This window comes from Polypterus senegalus, unplaced genomic scaffold (assembly GCF_016835505.1).
Source record: "Polypterus senegalus isolate Bchr_013 unplaced genomic scaffold, ASM1683550v1 scaffold_2428, whole genome shotgun sequence".
NCBI lineage: Eukaryota > Metazoa > Chordata > Cladistia > Polypteriformes > Polypteridae > Polypterus > Polypterus senegalus.
The window spans coordinates 46,480-67,809 of NW_024376975.1; the positions used below are offsets into that span (position 1 = coordinate 46,480).

The 21,330-nt window shown below is 39.6% G+C and overlaps 1 protein-coding gene across 1 annotated transcript in view; it reads left to right on the forward strand.

Moving 5' to 3' along the window:
- The window catches only part of LOC120519221 (CD48 antigen-like), a gene marked incomplete at its 3' end in the record, with an annotated part of 75,277 nt that overhangs the window by 45,408 nt on the left and 8,539 nt on the right, over positions 1-21,330 (forward strand). Inside the window, exons 3-4 of the mRNA XM_039742380.1 lie at positions 9,771-10,082; positions 18,289-18,576. Coding sequence (XP_039598314.1) covers positions 9,771-10,082; positions 18,289-18,576 — 600 coding nt within the window. The remainder of the gene's footprint in view (positions 1-9,770; positions 10,083-18,288; positions 18,577-21,330) is intronic.

Here is a 21,330-nt window from a genome sequence, read left to right on the forward strand (position 1 = left end):
TGCCATTGAGCCATTTGTTGTTGAGGGACCAGGTACATCTTGCACGTGTATTCCATATTTATAGTCTCGAACCTATTAAACTAATAATGAAAGGGATGGCGGCGCTTAATAAGGCTCCGAGAAACCCACCTTTCTGATTTAAAAGGGTTTTTTTTCTTTTTAACGGTAAGTTTTTTAGCGCCGAGTTTTTTAACGCTTAGCGATGTTTCTTCAGCAACTTGAACTGTCTGGACGTCAGGGGACGCGGCCTTTTAAAGTATTGAGAGCTATTTCTGACAGGCGTAAATTAAATCTTCCGAAGCCTTGCTCAGCAGCGCTTTTGTTCGACTGACAGGAGGCCCTATGTAGGGTCTTGAGCAGAGGGAAATTTCTTTTTATTCTGCACGACATGCCGGCTCTTTGTCAAATACTTGGAAAATGGAACATCTTTATCTTTTCACGGCGTACACTGCAGGCAATTCGAAGGAAATAAACCGATGCGTAAATGAAATTCGTCAGGCGTATGGGCTTTCAGATCCACCAACAGATAACCGTAAGGTTGTCTTGTAGCATCCTCAAAGGCCTCCAAGAAAGATTTAACCCTTCCAGGGTACATATGACATGCTAAATTGGTAATTTGCAGTTTATCTCAAGGATTTTTAAAGAGGATAATGTAATTGGCATTCAGGTTTATCGTTCTACTTTTCTTGCCTTGAAAAATACATTTTGGATCAGGTAAATGATGGACAAATTCCTGTGGTGAGTATATTTTGTGAAGGCTCTCTCTATCTCTTAGCTAATCAAATTCAAATTGTCGCGATCACCAAGTTAACACGATCAGTGAGAAGTAGTTCATCGTAAGCTTAAGGAGACGGGTAATCCCTCAAAAATTAGATTTTGGGAAATTGGGCTACCAGCTAATCGTACAATGGCTGCCAGCAGTTGTAAAACCAGACTATATTGTCTGTCTGTCCAAGAGCTTTTTCACAAAATGCGATTTGCCCGAACAGGAGGGTCCCGAGACTATTTTTGAGAACAGATGCTGAAGTCTAACATCAAAACCCTCTTTAGTATCCATAGGGGAGAGTGGTGAAATCAGGCAATAGAACCCTTTTGTTGTACACCACTCTGAATCTTTTTCTGAGTGGACGATTTTGCAATGTCAGGTTCTTTTTGTTCCTATGAATCTGTGAGCCATGAACCGTTATTTCTTTTGTGAGACCGTGTTCTACAAAACTATGCACTAGATCCATTAAAGAGTACAGGTTTACAGCTTGAGCCGTTTCATAATTGAGAGTAATGCCTTTACCTTCATGCAGACCTTGCCTTTGAATGTTTTGTACGCGTACGTTTTCGGACCCCCGAAAACAAACTCTTCTATGAAGTCTTCAGGATCTAGTTCGCTGGTGAGTTCCCCTAAATAGTCCCCGAGTGACGGGGTATACTGCCCGGGCGAGGCTGTGAAGATAGCGAGTCTGTATCATGATACAGAACCCTGGGCCGTAAACACTCCAGCAAATCATTACAATTCTAGGCGGGCATAGGCGTTGTGAAAGCGGCGATCACCACATTGACTGGACGGGTAGAGCGTATCGGTCATCAGTATATCTCCACTGTATTTGAGAGATTTCATCGCTGACAAAACCAAAATAGGACACCCTATACACGTCTGAGAACAGGTAATCGAAGAATTCTTGGGTGTGTTTAACAAACGTCGTGGTCAGCTGGTTAGGTTTTTGACCGAATTTTCCCCAAAGAGAATTCAGAAATAACTTGGAAATTTGTTTCTTAGCGTGGTTGGAGGCGATGTTTTCACTCTCCAATAATACACCTTCTTTTAAGAAATAGTCATCAACATAACGCCCGAATGCCTCGCCTGGGCCCCATGACGGCCAACCTGAGGCCTCCTGTTTGCCTTTCAGATGAACTTTAATGTAATCGGAAAATAAATCTGCGGTGCTCTGTTCGTAGTGCCATATCTCATGTATTTTTAAGACTCTGTATCCTTTATCTAAGGCTTTTAGTATTACAACGATGCACTATGTTCCGTTAAAGACCTTTCCGATCATTGTGGCGGCAAAGGCGGTAGTTGTTTGGGTTTCTGCACACGTCGGCATAGAGTGAACATCAATTTACAGCAAATTCTTAAAGGGAGAACGGAAAATACAAATTGTAAGGGGCTAGCACTGTGATTTAAATGAGCCAGTAATGTTTAAGATCTGCAAGCGCCTCAAAACCAAGGTTGGATGGCCGTCGGGTAGGTTTTGTTTTGTTGGCGTAAGAGTACAGACTTATAAAATCATAATAATGCATTTGCTTGTCGCCTTAAACCTTATGATATAATTTGATAGTGTTGGTGCTCCCCATACAGGGCATCACGGGGATTGATAGGCTCGGGAAACTCAAAGCGTTTTAAGAAATCCTGAAGCTCCGAATCCTCTTTTTTCATGCATTCCCATTGGTGTTCCCAAAGCACTCTAACCGTCAGATAAAATTTTTCATATCTTCAGTTTGTCGTCAAAGCGTTTTAAACAAATCGGCAAAAGGCACCCGTGAGAGGATGTGTAGCTTACCCATCGTAGCATTCTGGGCATCCGTGATAAAAACAGCCGGCAAACTCAAAGGCCGTAGGGACACCCTGAACTTCGGCGTAGCCGTCTAGATAAAAGGAACCCATCTTTACTTCACTGTGATTCAGGGCATGTTGAATATTTATTTTTCCTTGTCTGAAAGAAACATCAACCATTGAATAGAGGCGTTAGAATAAGCTCTGTGAGTGCTTTTGTAATGATCGCTCGAATTATTCGATTGCATTATCAGGCATGCAGCTTTGTCTGTACATGGACAGGCAGAGAGAAGCTAACGACATACACTGAAAAGGATCAATATTACCAATCCTGAGCACTTCCTCTCTAAATTTCATGCATGCTGTTCTCAAAATAACCACGTAATTTCTACAATAATAAGCCATTTCTCATCTAAAGTTGAAGGTGCCGCTTTTAATCGAATCGTACCAAGACAAAAATTCCTCTCTTTCCTGGGTCATCATGTATTGAATGCCGTAATATATAGGTTAGGGATATGGTCCGATGTAATTTTGATTTTCAACGGTGTTAAAGAAATGGGTAAAGTACCCTTTTGAACCTGGAATCCCAGGGCTTTGGGCATACTGCTCAATTTCATGGGTAAGAAGCTCAACGAGTTGGTAAATCTCAACTCATAATCTTCTTCTATAAAACACATTAGTTTACATCCCTGAACTGTAACAATTGGAGTTTGCCCACTCTCGATGAGATATTTCATCAGAAAATAGCCGTCATACCCCTTAGAATTGTGAGCTATGAACATGTACTCTTGGTATTTCAGACGTCGATATCTGTGGAAGAACTTTGCGACACAGTCCTCCCGGCCCGACTCCACGATTTACCGTTCCAATGCATACAGTGGATGTAATTAGGGATGTGGATTCCGTCATCTTGACGGCACTCAAAATCATAGAAAACTTACTTTTCGTGGGTCGGTCTTTGCGGTAAGCTTTGAATAAAACACTGATGATTTTCATCCAATTCTTTTGTGACAGCTCTACAAATGCGACAATGTTTGGGTCGACACTTGTGAGGTTTTGAATCGGCTTTTGAGCTGTATTTCCGTTTGCAGAGGGGACAGACTTTATGGCTGTCGCAGATACTTGCAGAACTGAGCGTCTTTTCATTGAATTTGCGCGTTTTGTGCAGTTTGAAGCAAAACCTTGATCGGCAGAAACGATGGCAATCGGCACATCGAAAAGCCTCCCCATCAACCCTTTGACAGTCTGTAGATAAATAGACGTCACAGTGTTGCTCACAGCGATGACATGACGGATTAGAATACCCTGTGTAGCAGAAATCGCAGATGTAGAAAAACCCAGAAAACCTTTTAGGTTCAAAATTACGTAATAATGTTCATCATGCAAAAACAGGAAAGCGTTTTGTTTTGGCATGGGGCGCTTCAAATTCTAATAGAGTGCTAGCGTTGGTTCCCGGTACCAGGCGACAATTTTAATTCCCATTAACCTCTGAAACTTTTCAATATCTGAAAATGTTACTTTCTGATTCATTGATAATCCGACCCTGACGTGCAATCCATGAGCCTCTTGTTCACACAATTTCTGATTGTTTCTGAACCTAACATTTAATACAGCCATCAAACCCCTGGCAAAACAGCATTGATCATCCGGGTTGAAGGAGATCCATAAATGTTTACGTTTCTTTTGAGCGATTACATCGTTGAAAAGGGTACAGGCTTTACGCCTAGAACCCCCGCCACCAGATGGAGCACTCACAACCTGAACGATTACCGTCAGACTGGAATCGGCTAAAATAGTAGCGTGACTCTGGAGAAGTGATTCAATTTGATTAAAAAAATCCTCCACAGAAAGCATACCCGCGGGGGTTAGGGAAAAAACACCGGGGATGAGAGAATCGGCACGTAATTCTAACTGTACTAGATCATTAGGATTCAAAGTGCTCGTAAAGCTGTCTAGTATTTGTTGAAGGGTCTTGTGTATATGATTTAAAACTTCGCGAATGAATCAAGTGTGTAGGCCTCCGAAAAATTGAAGCGATGTCTGATCTCGATATTGTTAAATTTTGGACGTTCTGTTATAGACAGATTATTTAATCTAGAAGTGGAGGGCTGCGGGGAGTTTACTGGCGGGTCTGGAGGCGAAGGATTGTCCGACGTGAGGTAGATGGTTGTGGAGAGTCGGCTTCATGACTCGAGTTAGTCACTCGGAGCGGTCTGAGGAGTTGAATTATCAGCCCTTGTTAAGTCATCAGCAGGCGATGGCTGTGGAGAGTTGACTTCGAGAGTCATAAGTACCCCGGACGGATTAGTCACTCCAGAGAAGGTCTGAGGAGCTGAATTATCAGCCCTTGTTAAGTCATCAGCAGGCGAGTGCTGAAGATGGACCTTGATGCACCCTGAGGTAGAAGGTTGTATTACCGGTCGTCGACGGAAAAGTGTTGAAGTGGGGATCTGCTTTCACTGGAGGAGCATGAGTCCTCTGACACTCCGAGGTAGAAGTTTGTGGGTGTTTTACATTCGTGTCTAGGGCAATTAGGTTGTGAAGGGTCTGAAGACGTTCCTGCCTCAGATGAGTTAGAACTTTGTGGGGTTTTACATTTGTGTCTAGGGCATTAGGTTGTTGTGAGGGGCCTGAAGCGTTCCATCCTCAGAAGAGGTATTCTTCAAAAGCTCCCACGAGGCGTTAACTAAGGTTATTTCCTCAGAATTTAGAACCTGGGCGCATTATTAATGAGGTCAAAATTGTCGATCGGATGTGTCACGGGTGTGGTTATTGAACAATTTGAGGAGATCGCAGAGGGGTGGGGATTTTAGGGGTTTTATAGAATATTCTAGGTCATCAGACATCTCTTTTAATAGTCTCAGGTTTTCACTGGACAGTCTTTTCCTACCTTACGCCCTCCAGAATATTCATACACATTGTCTGTATCACTGCCACTGCCACTGCTGTCACTGCTGGTACCGCTAGAACTGCTTTCAGGCATGACCTAAATTTAATCAAAGTCTACAATTATGAGCACAGAATATAATAATAATAAAAATAAAAGTAATACAAATAATAATGCAATTATTAACCAAAGTATAATAATAATGCAATCAACAATATTTAAAAAAAAAGTAATATAAAACTTCTCCTTTAATTACGGGTTAGAGCAATGTAAAAAGCTTACATATGCATCAAGTATAAACACATTTCGGGTATGGAGTTGTACACAGGAGCCTCTAATTCTACAAATTGCACCAGTAATTGGTGAAGCTGTTCAGTCAGCTGTTTCAGTCTTTGTCGATGTCTCCGCTGGTGGTCAGGACAAAGGGAATATCGGGGTGAATAACGAATTCTACCCGAAGTCCTCGATCAGAGTGAGGCGTTGCCTGCAAAGGGGCCCAACGACTAGAATAAGGTGGCGTCGGTGATTGTGGAGAAGACCTCAAGATATTGGAATTAAAACTGAGCTCAGAGATCGCGGAGAATGCTGATCGCCGTTATCAGAGCGAACCGGAGACTGCTGAAATATGCTCTCAGTTGTCTTGGTGAATGCTGAGCGCTGAGAGTTTGTAGATTCTGCCAGTTATGGTACCGGGCTAGATTTTCTGATCCGGCCAACACTTGTGTTAAAATACCGGAGGAATGCCCTGGAAATATAGTTATGAACTTCTCAGTTAATCACCTCTTTTCACATAATCTGAAATTCTGTATGCTTCATACATTTCTTAGGTAAACTGATATCTAAAATTCCCTTTGAGAAGCTGATTCACTTTGTAAAGGGTTATCGTCTAAAAAACAAAAGGCAGACGCTTTTTAATATAACAAGTCCCCAGTTTCCAAAGCTTGCCACGGATCATACAAAATTATGGCTCTCTTTAAACAAACAATCCACACACACACTCACAGCTCATGATTTTAAACTGCACATTCTATTGCACATCGCACCTTTTCATGTACGATTCATTCCGATAAAAGCTTGCCCATATAAAAACTCAATTTTACGGCAGAAAGACAGACTTTTGTCCTAAATAGGCTATTTGTAACTAGCCGAAACACTTTATCAAAATGCACGAGCAAACCCTACACCGAATTGGATAAAAAGACTTCCTGATTCTGAAGCTATAACCAAATAAATACAGGAACCTCTTAAACCTATTCATTTACACATGGTGCGTCTACTCGGAGGCATTAAATGAATGAAAGCGCTTTCCCAAGCCCTTGTACACGCACATGCACACACACACACACATGCACGCACACACACGTGCACGTGCACGAACGCTCCCAAGATCGCGTACGAGTGTTCACAAGATCGCGTACACGCGCAAGACTGCTCCACACCTATATGCAATCAAAGAGCAAATTAAAAACAAAAAGGTTCTTACCCTCTTCCGCTCAATGATTCGGTGAATCTATCACGATGTAGCCCTCTAAGATAAAAATAAAGGATTCAAACGTAATTATGCTCACACACGTCCTTTCATTAAACCCTTTCATGACAGGTCCAAACTTCATGCGAACATTTTAAAAGAGACTTACCATTTTGAGATTCTGTTCTGATGTATAATTCTACAAAAATATATAAGGATTGAGCCAATCGCTAAGAATTCACCATGCCATTTTAATACATATTTGATTACGCTTATAAGAATCATGAATAGTATTACCGTGATTCCGGGCGAGACCGCGTCCTGAAGAGTAGGCTGTATGAACGATAATTAAATTTCATTTAGTCTTAGCCATAATTAGCAAAAATCATTAAGAATTTCGTGAAAACGCACTGTCACGGCTTGTATTCATCTTGGCGTTCCAATCGACAATCAGGGGAAAGGTCTTGTGTTCCTGACGCAACTCAATTTATAGAGAAAAGAGCTGTATTTTTATAAGGGCATTTGATCCTGTGCGTGACAAACATTTTAAATGCATATCCTTGTATTGACAGTTTAGCCTGAGCTCCGAAAGTGGAAGGGAATTTCGGTTAATTGCGGTCGCAGATGCGTGACCATCATTTTCACTGAACATCCAAGTATTGTGTATAGTCCAGACTCCGAAAATCACCTTTGTAACCCTTTGATTTCTTTTAGGGTCATTAAAACTTTTACCTCTCGGGTCTTATGACCATCTGTTGATTAGCATGAGCTCGCAGAACACAGCAGGTTAAGGGTCTGGCCATTTCCTGACACTGTCTTTCAGCAGAGCCTTGGTTCATACAGTATGCAAGTTCAAGCTATAGACCGAGAGCGAGGGAGGGAGGGATTTGTCTGCTCCTCCAAGGTTTCCGGTCAGCGTGTATTTCGAACAACAAACCCTTGCCGGCAAGTACGCTTAGAGCTTCAGCCACTGGGACATCTCGCAGCCACCTGCCTGACAGCTTTTCAGCACAGAGGCTGTCTGCTCTCAGGCGTCAACTTTAAAGAGTGAGTGCAGGGGTTAGTAACAGCAGGCCAGCTTTTTAGAGCCCATGTATTCTGCTGTGTAGAGACAACCATGAGTGCAGGGTTACTAACAGCAGGTCAGCTTTTTAGAGCCCATGTATTCTGCTGTATAGAGAGAAGCGGCACATTGCTTTCTGTGAGTTGGAAAATTCAACAACTGGACGTTTCTGTGAAAGGATTGTCAGGGATATGGAAAAAAAGGTGTTTTGACTTAGATAAATCAAAGGTTAGATAGCTATTTTAAACAATAGATAAATACGTGTGAACTTACCCAAAGCGATATAGGCAGGAGCATGTGTGTCTGTGTATGTCCTCGGAAAAAGTGTGCGGAAGTGAAGGGTCAACCAACATGTGGTGTCCCGCCCTCAGGGGCTGCCTGACGGAGGGTCTTAGGCAGGCTTTGATGCCGGGGACATGTAGCTTGGTCCGGCAGGGTCTGGGCTGCCTGACCGAAGGCCGTGGCAGGGGCGGCTTGGTCTGGATAGAAACTTGCCTGGGCGTGTCTGAACTTGTCTTGGAAGTGGTGTGGGGCGAGTTCAAAGAAGGGTCACCTTAATGATGTCAGAGGAAAGGGCGGGACTTAAGGTCATCCATCAAATTTGATTGACATTTTGACAGTTGCCGCATGCATATAACTACTCATATTCAACCACAATATGGTCTGAACACAGCCCAGAATGACTAGAAAGGAATGCAATTTAAAATAAAGAAAACATCTGATCTGGTAGTCCCAGTCCCAGTGAGGTATTATACAGGTGTATTACTGTTAGTATAAAGGAGCCCCAGTCTCGCTTCTTGACAGACTTCTGTTGAATAATTCGTTGGCTGAAAGTCCTCTGTGTTAGTCTGCCAGAGAGAGGATGTGCAGCATTGCTCATAACGGCACTCAGATTTGTTTTAATTCCCTCATTTGCTACGACCTCGGGGTTCCACAGTGTATTCTATAACTGAGTCTGCTCTTTTAACTAGCAGTATATTTTAGCAATTTATAAAGGGCACACATTGTTATTTTAGAATTATTTTAATTTGTCATATTTCCTGCATAGATATGGTCAATTTTATTTGTGCACAGGTAGTTTGAATTTACTGTAAATTGGTTTAGGTTGCTCATTTATGAGGAAAAATAAAGAAATCACTAAACAGTAACTTACAATATATTAACCATGACTCCTGTGTATACATTATGGATTTGAATTCACAACAAAAGGCTGTTTTGATGAGCTGCAATAGGATCTTCATACCTATCAATTTAGGTGTATGCATTGTGGAAACAATCACAAAAAGAGATATGAAGGTTTGGGGTATCCAGCCAGTAGACTTGAAAAAATAAAAAATAAACTAGTAAACCAGTCATTAAAGACTGACTTCAAAACTTATGAGGTATAGTGATCAAGATGGTAGTTTTATAGTGGGTTGACAGGTAGGGATATGTCTCTGGAGTAAGGAACTAGAAGTGAGGTTAGGAGGGCTGGAACTGAAAGTGAGGTCAGGACAGTCAGGTGGGATTTCCCTCTGTGGTTTTAAAACAAAGAAAGCGTTAATGGACAGCGCCACCCCTAGGTCTGGTGTACCATTATACTTATATTATGTCATCGGCTGCCTCCACACACATGTGTTTATAGACATGTTTATCAATTTAATAACTGATATTTGTCTTCCTTCATATTTTTACTGTTTTTTTTTAGTTTTACATTGTTTCTTATAATGTTTACTCTTTATTTTCTTCAAAACCTTATTTAGAAAAGAATTAACCATTGAATAATTTACTAAATTCTGTAAACAACAATTTTTTGGCTATCTTTCAGTTTTTAACCTGCCTGTCATAAAATCCTCTAATATTTTACTTGGGACTGAAGGAAAGCCCATCACCTTGTCTTCAAGTACAACTAATATCACGGATATTGAAAGTGTGACTTGGAAAAGAGATGGAAACACAATTGTAATGTCTACCCAGAAGGATCCAACTCCTGCTTGGAAAAACAGAGTACAGCTAAATAGTAATGACTGGTCTTTAACAATCCACAAACTAAGGCTAGAAGACAGTGGAGAATACCAGCAGGTGGTTTCAACTTCAAGAAGTCAGCTTCCAACTTACTGTGTCACACTTCAGGTATATGGTAAGAATAACTTAAGTTTTGTTCCACAGCAAAGCTTTGCTACCTTATTGTATTAGCCCAGAATTATTACTGTATAGACTGTAAGAAGTTAAAGAACACACCAAAAAAGAATATTTTTTGTAATGTTACGTACCTGCTGATATGGTTTGTAGTGAAGGCAAAGAAAAATGCAAACTCATGTTTTCATAGAGAACTGAGACAACCATGTTTCTGACTGAATGAGAGCCTTTGGTTACCAAAGCTGAACAACAGCAAACAGTATCAAAAATCTTTGATCAGAAGACCTGTGTATTCCCTTCTTTCACTGTTCAAGAATCCTCTTTTTAATTCAAAGTGTGATCCCATATAAATGGACTTCCTGTGGACTGCTTTCTTTTTCCAGCTGTATTTATTTAACAACATTTTAGCAAAAACACATGCGTGTTGCAGTTTGTGAACAAATGATTGGATGACTTCACATGTGAATAATATGGCACAAATAATATGAGATTTTTCAGGGTGATGTATTGCTCTTTCCAGCAAAAGTCACTGAAATCAATAAACAGTAGCAATAAAGTAATGCTTTAAGAGAACCAGCATTTCATACTAGTTGTAAATTACACCCGATTTGCATTTTTCTGGTGATGTAAAAAAATGTAAGGGGTTTTGCAAGAGTGTCAGCTCATTTACAGGCACTTACATGTCCTAATGAAAGAACATAAATGGCGTTTTATTATATCCCTGGATGATAAGCCCCTTTAATAGGTGTCCACCATGCATGATTCAAATCATTTTTGTTATTTCTGCTTAAAGTACTTTGTTAGGAAATTTTGTAATATATTTGTCATCTCTGTTGGCTCTGAGGAGGAGGTTAATCATTTACTTGATTTTAAACAAGGTAATACAAATATCCATGATTATGTAGTCACTTTTTATACAAAGCTGCTGATGTGGGTTAGTTCAAGAAGGACTATTCATGAGGAATAAAGGGTGAATTTTCATGTCACGATGTGGAGAATATGTTGTAAAAGGTGTAGTGGTCAAGGAAGAAGAGGCAATAAGCCAAAAGCAGTCTGACGTGCCAACACTGTCCTTCCCATTTAGTAAGTGTTCTTGTAAACAAAAATAACTCACAATATTGTGAAAATAACAACAAAGTAACTGCCACATGGAAAAGCCATGTGCTTTCTGCCAGCAACGCACATTCTTGTAAGGAGGTTCTCACTTTGGAGCGTCTCCTTGGTCAAAAATGCCTCCTTTCCTGCACCCATCCTTTAAAATCTCCGGGACCATAAGAGGTGGGGTTAGTTGCCCTCACTGGGCGTTTTCTCCGGGATGTGGAAGAAGAACATGACAAGGCCATTAGCAAAACCACCTAGTCTCAGCCCTGGGTGGTACTACATACCTGGGAAGAGCTTGGATGGTGATCCTTAGATATGCATGCGTGATAGAGGTCATAGATTTAGTGTGGAAAAGGACATGATTTATGACAGTCAAGTATAAAGAGAGACAACAGAGATGGGCAATTTTTGAAACAGTATTGAAATAAAGAGGACTCCAGAGCCATGGAATTTGAAGAAACAAATATGAATTATAAAGAAAGAATCTAGGAAAAGTTATGTTTCAACTGTTGAAATTTCAGACACACTGTAGCCAGTTACCCCAAACAGAAACTAAAGCACTCACACTATGTTTGAGTTTGTACGGTGGGCATTTGTAGTCAAAACTTTTCTGAAAATACATGGATGGCACTGGTTCAGTTATGAAATACTGATTTGGGGATGCTGTTGGATTCATACGTAGCTGATAATTTTATCATTTTTAAATTAGTATCAGAACTGGGCCCAATTAAAATACAAACCAAAAGTACAGCACTATCAATTGATAGAACACCACATAGTCTTTGAATTTACAAATTCTCCACACTTCCAATTTCTGTACAAGTGTGGATATTTCACAGTGTCATCCTTGCCACCTTTGCCAGATCTTCTTTAGTAGGTTTGTCGGTGCCTAGTTTAACAAAGTATTGAGCTAGGTTACAGGCTGTGTGAGCCAAGAACCAAAACAAGATAAAAATGGGAGATACCTCTGCTAAACCTGTTTTTAGACCACAGCTGTGGGACTTCACTTAGAAAAGTTTGTGTGGATTTGAGCATGAAAATATGTACATGCCAAAAAAGGAAAATGCATACTCCAAAATATGGAGTACTCACATTTCTATGCAATTGATCCTTTATAAATCACAATCACCTTGTAAATATTCACACTCAAATGCCGCCCTGGATCACTTATATATGAAGCATGCTAATCATTCTCATATGCAATCATGATGCTGCAGAAGTTCATTGGTTGGTAGAACAGCCTTGTTCTTAATGCATCGAGACCCTGCATTTAAGAATATCTGGCTGTGCTCTACAACTGACAGCACAGAATCATGCACATTATTATAGCACCTCTCCTTTGCGTTTTAGATGTCAGTAAAAGGCGTAAGGTGCCATGACATGATTGCTGTTGCAATGAATAGTATTGACCATATAAAAACTGCAGGGTCAGCCAGTTATCAACAAGCCAGTCACCATATACAGTACTGTATGCCTGCCAAACCTACTTTGCCGTAAAATAAATAAATTGTGGGTTGACCCCAGACCACTGAGACATTTGACAGTCACATCTTGGCATCACAGATGACTTGTACATTATTGGAATGTAAAAGGTCTCATATGCTTGTCATGTCAAGCCCATAACAATGGCTTGGTGGAATTAATTTAATGCTTGTTGTCATTCAGCTAGTTTAACTGGTTTTCTCTACTTGATCAAAGGTGTCATCGCTACCTGTTTCTCAATAATTTTACATACAAATGGGTTAGAGTTACTGTAAATATTCACATTCCCCATTAAGTTTCCTTTTATAAATCCCAATGTTTATGTGGAAAGTTGCATACTAGTATTTCTATCCAGTTTTTGTGCATACGCTGGAGTTTAGGGTCAGGCAGAAGGTGTGAGTTGCCATGTGGTTCATCCATCTGAAGGTCCTGTCTTGTAAACTGGCTCTTCACTATATATACTATTATCAACTGCATCAATTTCCAGCAGCTTCCTATACTTATCTAAATGCCAGAGTCTCATCAGGAACTACAGTCTCGACCCTGGTCCTTCTTATACAGCAGCATTATGTTATCACACCAGTCTAGTTTGCTTTTCACATGAACTCCCGAGTACTTATAGTTCTGCACTACCTCCACTTCCTCCTCCTAGATTGCGACTTGTCTTAGGGGATCTTTGACTCTCCAGAAGTCCACCACCAGCACTTTTGTCTTATTGATGTTGATCTGCAAGTGGTCCTCATTGCACTACAAGACAGACGTCCATCCTCCTTACTCCAACTCTTCTCCGTTAGCCATTTAACCTATGATGGAGGAGTCATCTGATAACTTATGTAGTTTGCAAATGCTATTATTATACCCATGTCTGTTGTGTAGAGGGTAAACAGGAAGGGGCAGTGTGGTGTTAAAGGCACTGTAGAAATCAAAGAACATTATCCTGACTGTTGTGTCAACTTTGTCCAGGTGGGAATCACCTCTGTGGAGCATACTCTATACCTCTATACAGTAAATCAGAGAAAACCCCCACACCTACTGTATATCAGCATGATAGGCAAATTTAGCAGGATCAAGATGGTCTGTAAACAGGGATCAAAGCTGTTTCAGGAACAGCTTCTCAAAGCTTTTCATAATGTATGAAGTATGAGCAAATGGTCTTTGGGAGCACTGAAATGCTCTTTCTTTGGCGCTGGACCATACAAGATGTTTTTCATAGCAGTGGAACCTTCTTCAGACTCCGGAAAAGGAGAACAGGTGCTGAAAGACCCCACAGATCTGTCTGACACATTCGTCAGGCTTGTTTGTGCTGAGTTTCTCCCCAGTCTCTCGTCACCTGGTCAGCAGAGACAGGCAAACTAGGAAGAGGAAGGGGATGGTGACCACAGGTGTAGTGCCTTCAGAAGTGAGGTCATGGGGAAGTACAAAGGTTGTAAAGGGCAAAGGTTGTAGTAGTGACACCAGCACCTGCTTAATTTGCATATGGTGGATGGCGGTTTTGGAAGATGGCTAGACTGACAAGTGTGAGTCAAACCTGTGAAGCTGATGTCACATTATGCGACTTGTTGCTGGACATTCTCAGTTTAAACACTGCCTGTGTCTATTTTACTAAATACTGCCTTTCCAGCACAGCCATGCTCATCCCTTTTGTCACAGCCAATATCATGTTGGCTGGCAGAGTCACAGCTGGACAATTGGTTAACACATTAACAGATATGGGGAATTTCAGCCACTGTTTCTGGCCTTTTTTCTTTTTTCCACTTGTTTTAGTAGGTAAAACATGAGACATCAGACAGACAAGCCTCACTTCTGTTTGCAAGGTTCAAAACATGCATGTTCTTTACTCAGTGTCACTACATTGTATGCATTGTACGTCTGGATGAGCTTTTGTCAGTCTCATGAACATAGAGCCCATCCCTGTGAGAAAAGACAGAATCGAATTGAGTCGCAGACTAGTTGGACAGAGTCTCTGGGCATGACATATTAGCTGCACAGGAGCAAGTCTTCATCCCCTTTCCCACTCACTAAAATAATGTTAATGAAGGCTATGACTGAAAATTGCTGTAACAGTCACCTAATGTGACATTGCCTTTAAAGAACCTGTTCCATTCTTTCAAGATTCACTCTCAGAATACTGAGCAAGCCAGTATTAGAGGATCTAAATCTACAATTAGGAAAGTCAAAAACAAACAGGGGCTCTGAATCTAAAGGTATGCCTAGATTCTTTAGTTCTGGCCATATTTATAAAGTCATGTGGCCTGCTTTACTTGTAATGTCCTCACTTTTTGTTTGCTGCCAATAATTAAAATTTGCATTTTTCTTTGTTTACTTCAAGGAAATTATTACTCACCCATTCAGTGATGCTGGTAAAACACAGGTTCAGAAGATTTAGAGCCTCTGGCACTATCAATAAGCAAATCTGTGTGTAGTTTGCATAATTTTGTAAGTCACACTATATTTCAAAATGATCAGGCCTAATGGGAGCATGTAGATTGAGAATATTTGGGAACCCCAAATAAATCTTTGTGGCCCACCATACATAATATCATGGATCTCTGATTATTCCACCAATAGCAGTTTGTATTGTTTTGTGACCATAGCTTTCTTTGTTATTCTGTCTTCCATATCACTCCTTATTTTAGGATTCCTGTGGTTGCAAAGGACAACCATCAAATAGGTTAGGAAATTAGAGACTTAGTGCAGTTAGTGTCAAAACCACTGTTTACTAAATTATTTGCTCACAATGCTTTGTTATACTGTTTCAATTCTCCCTCCTGACTATTCTGAATTTAGCAATATTTTACTCTCGGCATCGAGTGCCAAAATTGATGAATTCTCTGCTCTTTACATGGCTCTTTGAGGTGGCTTGCTATCATTAAAAGGACTGCCTTCCTATATCAGTACTAGTTGGAAAAATATTAGTGACTGTGCAGAGCTGCTGTTTTTATAGGTGCTCCTGCTATTGATGATGTAATGCTAGCTCATTCTTTTGGTGATTCATTCTTGGCTGATGTAACTTGTCCAGCGCCATTGCATAGCCCTCCTTTCAAAGTTGCAATACCCAGCAACCACTTCCAGCTCTTTGCAACAGCGCACAAACTCGTGGTCTTCACACCTGCTTCAGTCATGCAGCCGGTGGCAAGGGCACATCAGTAGGGTTTGGGAGTGCTGTGTTGTCAGATGGTCTAGCAGGGATGTTGCGTGCAGCACAAGCAGATGGCAACAAAGATGTTCAATGCTAGTCAGCTGTAGGGAGGATGCAGGTATACCAGTCTTTTGCTGTTTTCCTTTACGGAATTGGCACTGAAAACCATGTTCCAGGTCTGGGTCTTACACAATACTTCTATGATCTGCCTTGTCCTTAGCTTGCACATTTTTATCACCGGTTCTTCTTCACACAGCTCACTTGGGGCCACTGGCCACATTTTTACCCAGATCCATGTGCCTGAGGCTGTGCCTGTGTCCATTCCAGGCTAATGGACCTTAGCAAATGGAGAGGCAGTGGTGGAGCAGCGGAGTGTCAGTCTCTCAGCTGTCTCCAACTCTGAACTGCTGCTGAAAACGGCACTCCAGATTATGGATCTTGAGCCTCGGAATCTCCAGCATTTCCTCTGAAGAGTCAAGCAGGTTTGTTTTAGGTCTCCAAAGCACCTGACACTTTGCTAAGTTGGACTGTTGATCTTCTCCATGTCCCGTTCCTGACATCAATATAACATCAGTGCCAAGCACCACAATGGATGGATTCTCTGCTCTGTATATGGCTCTTTGAGGATGCTAGCTGTCCTTAAAAGGATGGCTTGCCTTTTGCCACACTAGTTGGAAAAATCATGTTCATTTGTACAGAGTTGCCATTTTTATAGGTGCTCCTGCTATTGATAATGTAACTCATCCTTGTCTGGTTTAACTTGTCCTCCACCATTGCAGCATGTTTAACAAACAAACATCTTTAGATGTGCCTCCCTATTTGAAAATAATTGCTCAATTGAATTATTACCTGACTCAGTCCTACAAAATATGGACACAATATGCACCCTATCCTATCCTGAACACAAAGCCATGGAGAAATATATACAGAAAAAGCTGCAAAATAGATTCATTAAACGTCCAGCAATTCAATAGGTGTGGGATTTTTCTTTCTACAGAAAAAGATTGCAGTGCATTGAAATGTATCATTGTTAAAATATAGGAATATTGAAGGGGATGAGTGATAAACATTTAATACATCTACTTTGAATTACTAACATAACATAATCCTCTATGGCAAGGGTGGGGAGATTCAGTCCTGGAGGGCCGCAGTGGTTACAGGTTTTTGTTCCAACCCATTTGCTTAATTTAAAACAATCCTTGTCAATTATTTAATTTCATGGCTTGGTTGTGCTTTAACTCTGCTATGTCAGGTAATTCTCATATCCTAGATTTTTTTTCCTTTCTAAGGACATCATCCAAATGATTTGAAGTCTATAACAGATGAGTTATTCTCAGTGCTTCACTTTTTTCTCTTCACTTTCCTTCCAAGCATTTAATTAAACCCAATAATGCATGATAAATGCACACAGGCCTAAATGAAAACAAGCTAAATGGAGTATGTGTGTTAGTTTACATTGATTACATCTTTTTTCTGAAGATCTTATAACTCATGTTCATCATCATTAAAGACTCCTACATTGATTAAGACAAAACAGCTTATATGTAAAGTTGGAAACTTTTGTTTATTTACTTTGAAATAATAAGGTCAGGATTATGATTGCAGTCATACTAAATTGGGTTCTTCCTGAAAGCATTAGGCAAGTGCAAAGATTTATATAAACTTTACTACAGTGATTATTTCTAATATTTTTAATATGTTTAATATGAAAAAGTAACAAAATTTCAATTGGACAAGAGAAGCACAATTAGCCTTCTGTCATCTGAAATATTTGTTTATATTGGCACCTATATATTGTGTCCCTAATCCTGAGCTTCAATTTATATTGGAAGTACACACCTCTGGTATTGGAGTAGGTCCATTGTTTTGTCAACAATTTTCTGATACAAGACTACTGTTCATTTTATTCTAAAAACTAACTTTGGCAGAGCAAACTTATTCTGTAGGAGGCAGTAAATCACTGGAAATATAATTAACTTTAAATAAATTCAGATACTGGTTAAAGTTAGCCAGATTTCATTTGATGATATTTACAAATCATAACAAATCCTATTTATATCTCATATCAACCAGGGGATACAAATGGGAAAGCTGATGCTCTGTTCTGTTTTTATATTAATGTCTTTTCTCCTGATAACAATACATTTTACTGCCATTCACTTACCTCTAATAGAGCAAAGGGTCAGTGTTGCATACTTCCTGGTTGTCCAAGATTCTAACTTCAAACAAAAAAAAGTTGAGTTGGTAGTTAGTGTATGTTATTGACCTTTAGGATTTTTAATTGTTGGTATTATGTATTGACCTTGATAGTTTGATATTTTTTGATTTCAAATCTTGCTAGTTCTTCAAAATTTGATTTTTCTCTAATTTATCTGTTGGTCCTTTCGTATTATTCACCCTGCCAATTCCCTATCTAGGGATAACATTGTTTGCATTATATTGCATAATAGATATCTACTGACATTTCACATGGGCATTTTTACAGAAACAATTAAAGATATTGTGATCAGCATAAATAGAAGTGAAGCAAGTGGTAACAACACTTGCAACATTACTCTGCTCTGCATCACCAACATCCACAATCAGGTCAATTACAGTTGGATCAGACCAGAATCCTTTAATGGTGACACCTCAAGGAGCCAAGATGGAAAACTCGACTTGTTACTTAGCCACAAAGATAAAGACATTGTCTTCACTTGCCAGGCTAGTAATCCTGTGGATAACATCAATAAAAGTGTACAACCTTGGAAGGAATGTCAGCATCAAAAAAGAGGTAATGTAACAAAAAATAATTAAACTAAAATAATTTATGCAAGTGAAAACTGGATGGAGATTGTCAACAATTATGGTTATATTGTTACAGCACCAATATTTACATGCATACTACAGTATATACTAATTCATAATAAGTGAGAGGTGTCGGTGTCAAGGTGAATAAGTGAACATTGAAGGTTGATTAAATGACTCCTAAAATGTGTGGTTCTGCTTCATATGGAATGAGAAAGATAACAGACTATTTGCAAATTGCTCTAAAATTACAGGACAAATAGTAACAAAACATAATATTGCATCTGCAAGCCTGATTAATCTAGCTCAGGGATGAATGTGAGAAGAAAACTATCCCTGCTGAATCTTACATAAGGCAGGAACCACCTCTAAGTGGACACCAGTACGCTGTATACATTGACCGACACTCATATAGGGTCATTCTATAGTTGTCAGTTATTCTACGCTGCACATCTCTGAAGACACATTGAGAACTGGACTAACTAAAAGCATAAAACAAAACCAGTGTAATGGAGATGTATACATGTGGTAGAGCGTATCATAAGCTAGCTCCATAACTATCCAGCTCTCTGCTGACATTCATACCTTCTTTCAAAGTTTAGAATGACTTAGGTTTATAGCTTATGATGACAAGAGGTTATTGGATGTAGTCAGTTAACCTGTAATTCTTCCTTATGGTCTAACAAAAAATGATGTGCATTGCTACCTCATAGTGCCTGCTCAACTTAGTTAGATATCTTCATGGTGGAACTACATGTAATTTAAGGGCTAAAGCAGTAGGTACACAATTTCACGTTTGTTTTGCTAGTGAATAATAAGCAGATATGGTTGAAGCAATAGGTTTTATGGTCGAGTTTGATAGTTGCATTGATGACTTTATTTGAACTTCCTCAAAATAAGCAATATATCTAACATCTTTTAGAAGCATACCATATCAGGCAGAAGACTTCTGGGTTAACACAATCCTCAATTTATTTTTAAAATTCATTTTCATTTTATTCATGATAAGAGTACAATTCAACCTCAAGAGTGTAACATTAAGTGCCCTAAAGGGGCATCAAAAGTATCATTTAAAATTAAGTGCTTATCAAGGTGCCCAACAAGAGCTTGTTCACCCACAAAGTACATGGAATTCATGCCTTTTAAAGAATTAGTACCTAACTAAGAAATAAAAATGAAAAATTAACCAGTTTAACACAGAAACATAAAAATAATGATTACAATTTTAGAAAACAATTTTTAAAGAGAAAACAAATAAATTCAAGCCAAGGTAAAAAAACACACTGCTTGGTTATTGGACTCTAGTTCTCTCTGTAAAGAATAACTTTCTAACATTTATGTAAAAACTTCTTAAAACAATATGTTTACCTGTTTTTGTTTAGAACGTATGTTAAAGTAAAAGTTGACATCCAATGTACTAATTATTTTCATAATTTTAAACACTTCAATCATGTCACCTATTTATGTCAATTTGCTTAAACTGAAAAGGTTTAACTTCTTCAATCTTTCCTCTTATTGCTCATTTAACATAGTCCTTTAAACATGCACACGTCGGTCCCGTACATAACACGATTTTACGACGTCACAATCATATCACAGCCATGTGTGCATGCCCCTCTGTCATGCACCTCGACACACTACACATCAAATGAAAATTCAGAGTCTCGTCTTTCCGATGATATAAACCATTTTGACACACAACAACCACAGCACTGACACTAAATCCTTTTTTACAGAGAAGTAAATACTTTTAAGAGCTGACTTTTCCTACCTTTGACTACCTTTGAAGGCTCTCTGCAAGTCAAACATCAATATTTCCGAGCAATATTGATCTCATTCTGTCCGTAAGGCTCCAGGAATATACTCCAGTAAAACAATTAGGTCCAAAACACATTATAGATCCTCAAAGGGACAAAAACTCCAGAAAACGTTTTTTAACTCGAGACTAGCTCCGACATTTTTTTTCATTTCTATTGGTCATATCAGACGTAATTTGTTTCTGTTGGCAATAACCATGCTAAAGCATGTTACACGGAAGTGTTAGCTTCTGATTGACACCTAAGTTGGCCAATTACGACGGGTCTGGGGTTGACTGGCACCTCGTATAGCCAACGAGTGTCACAGACAGCTGAAAGATGACGCATAACCCAAACCCTGGTAGAATCTACCAGTTTGATTGGACACTGTGAGTGTCACTCCAAACTTACAGCCAATGAGCAGCTGAGCACGTAGATATGTAACTTGCCATACCAACTTGTAAACAAAACGATCGGAGCTGCGCGAAGGTGGCATTTGTGCCAGTCTGCAGACTTGGTGCGTGGTTGTTTATTGTGATTTCACCAAGTTTTTTCGCATTTTAAATATGGATAAAAGTACAGATAAACGTGAATACACTCTCGATTAAAAGTATTAGAGGCATGTACGCGGCGTGAAAGTAATCAATCGGCCCAGGAGACGTCTAATGGCAGAGAGCGACATCATGTGACACGCCCTTGTGCTTTCTGCCTGCTAGGAATTGCTGCAATCAGTGGCACATGGAAAACGCTGAGCTGTATTGTAAAAGTTTGTAAAAGAAATGTATATAGTTTGTGTGCATTTTATAAAAAAAGTAAAAAATAAAATATATATATATTTTTGGCCCATAAGACTTGTGTTGACTATTTTTATATTGAAATGTGTATTTTTTATTGTTTTTATTATTTTTATAACTAATAGAGTGACACTGTGTGTAGATATAGAT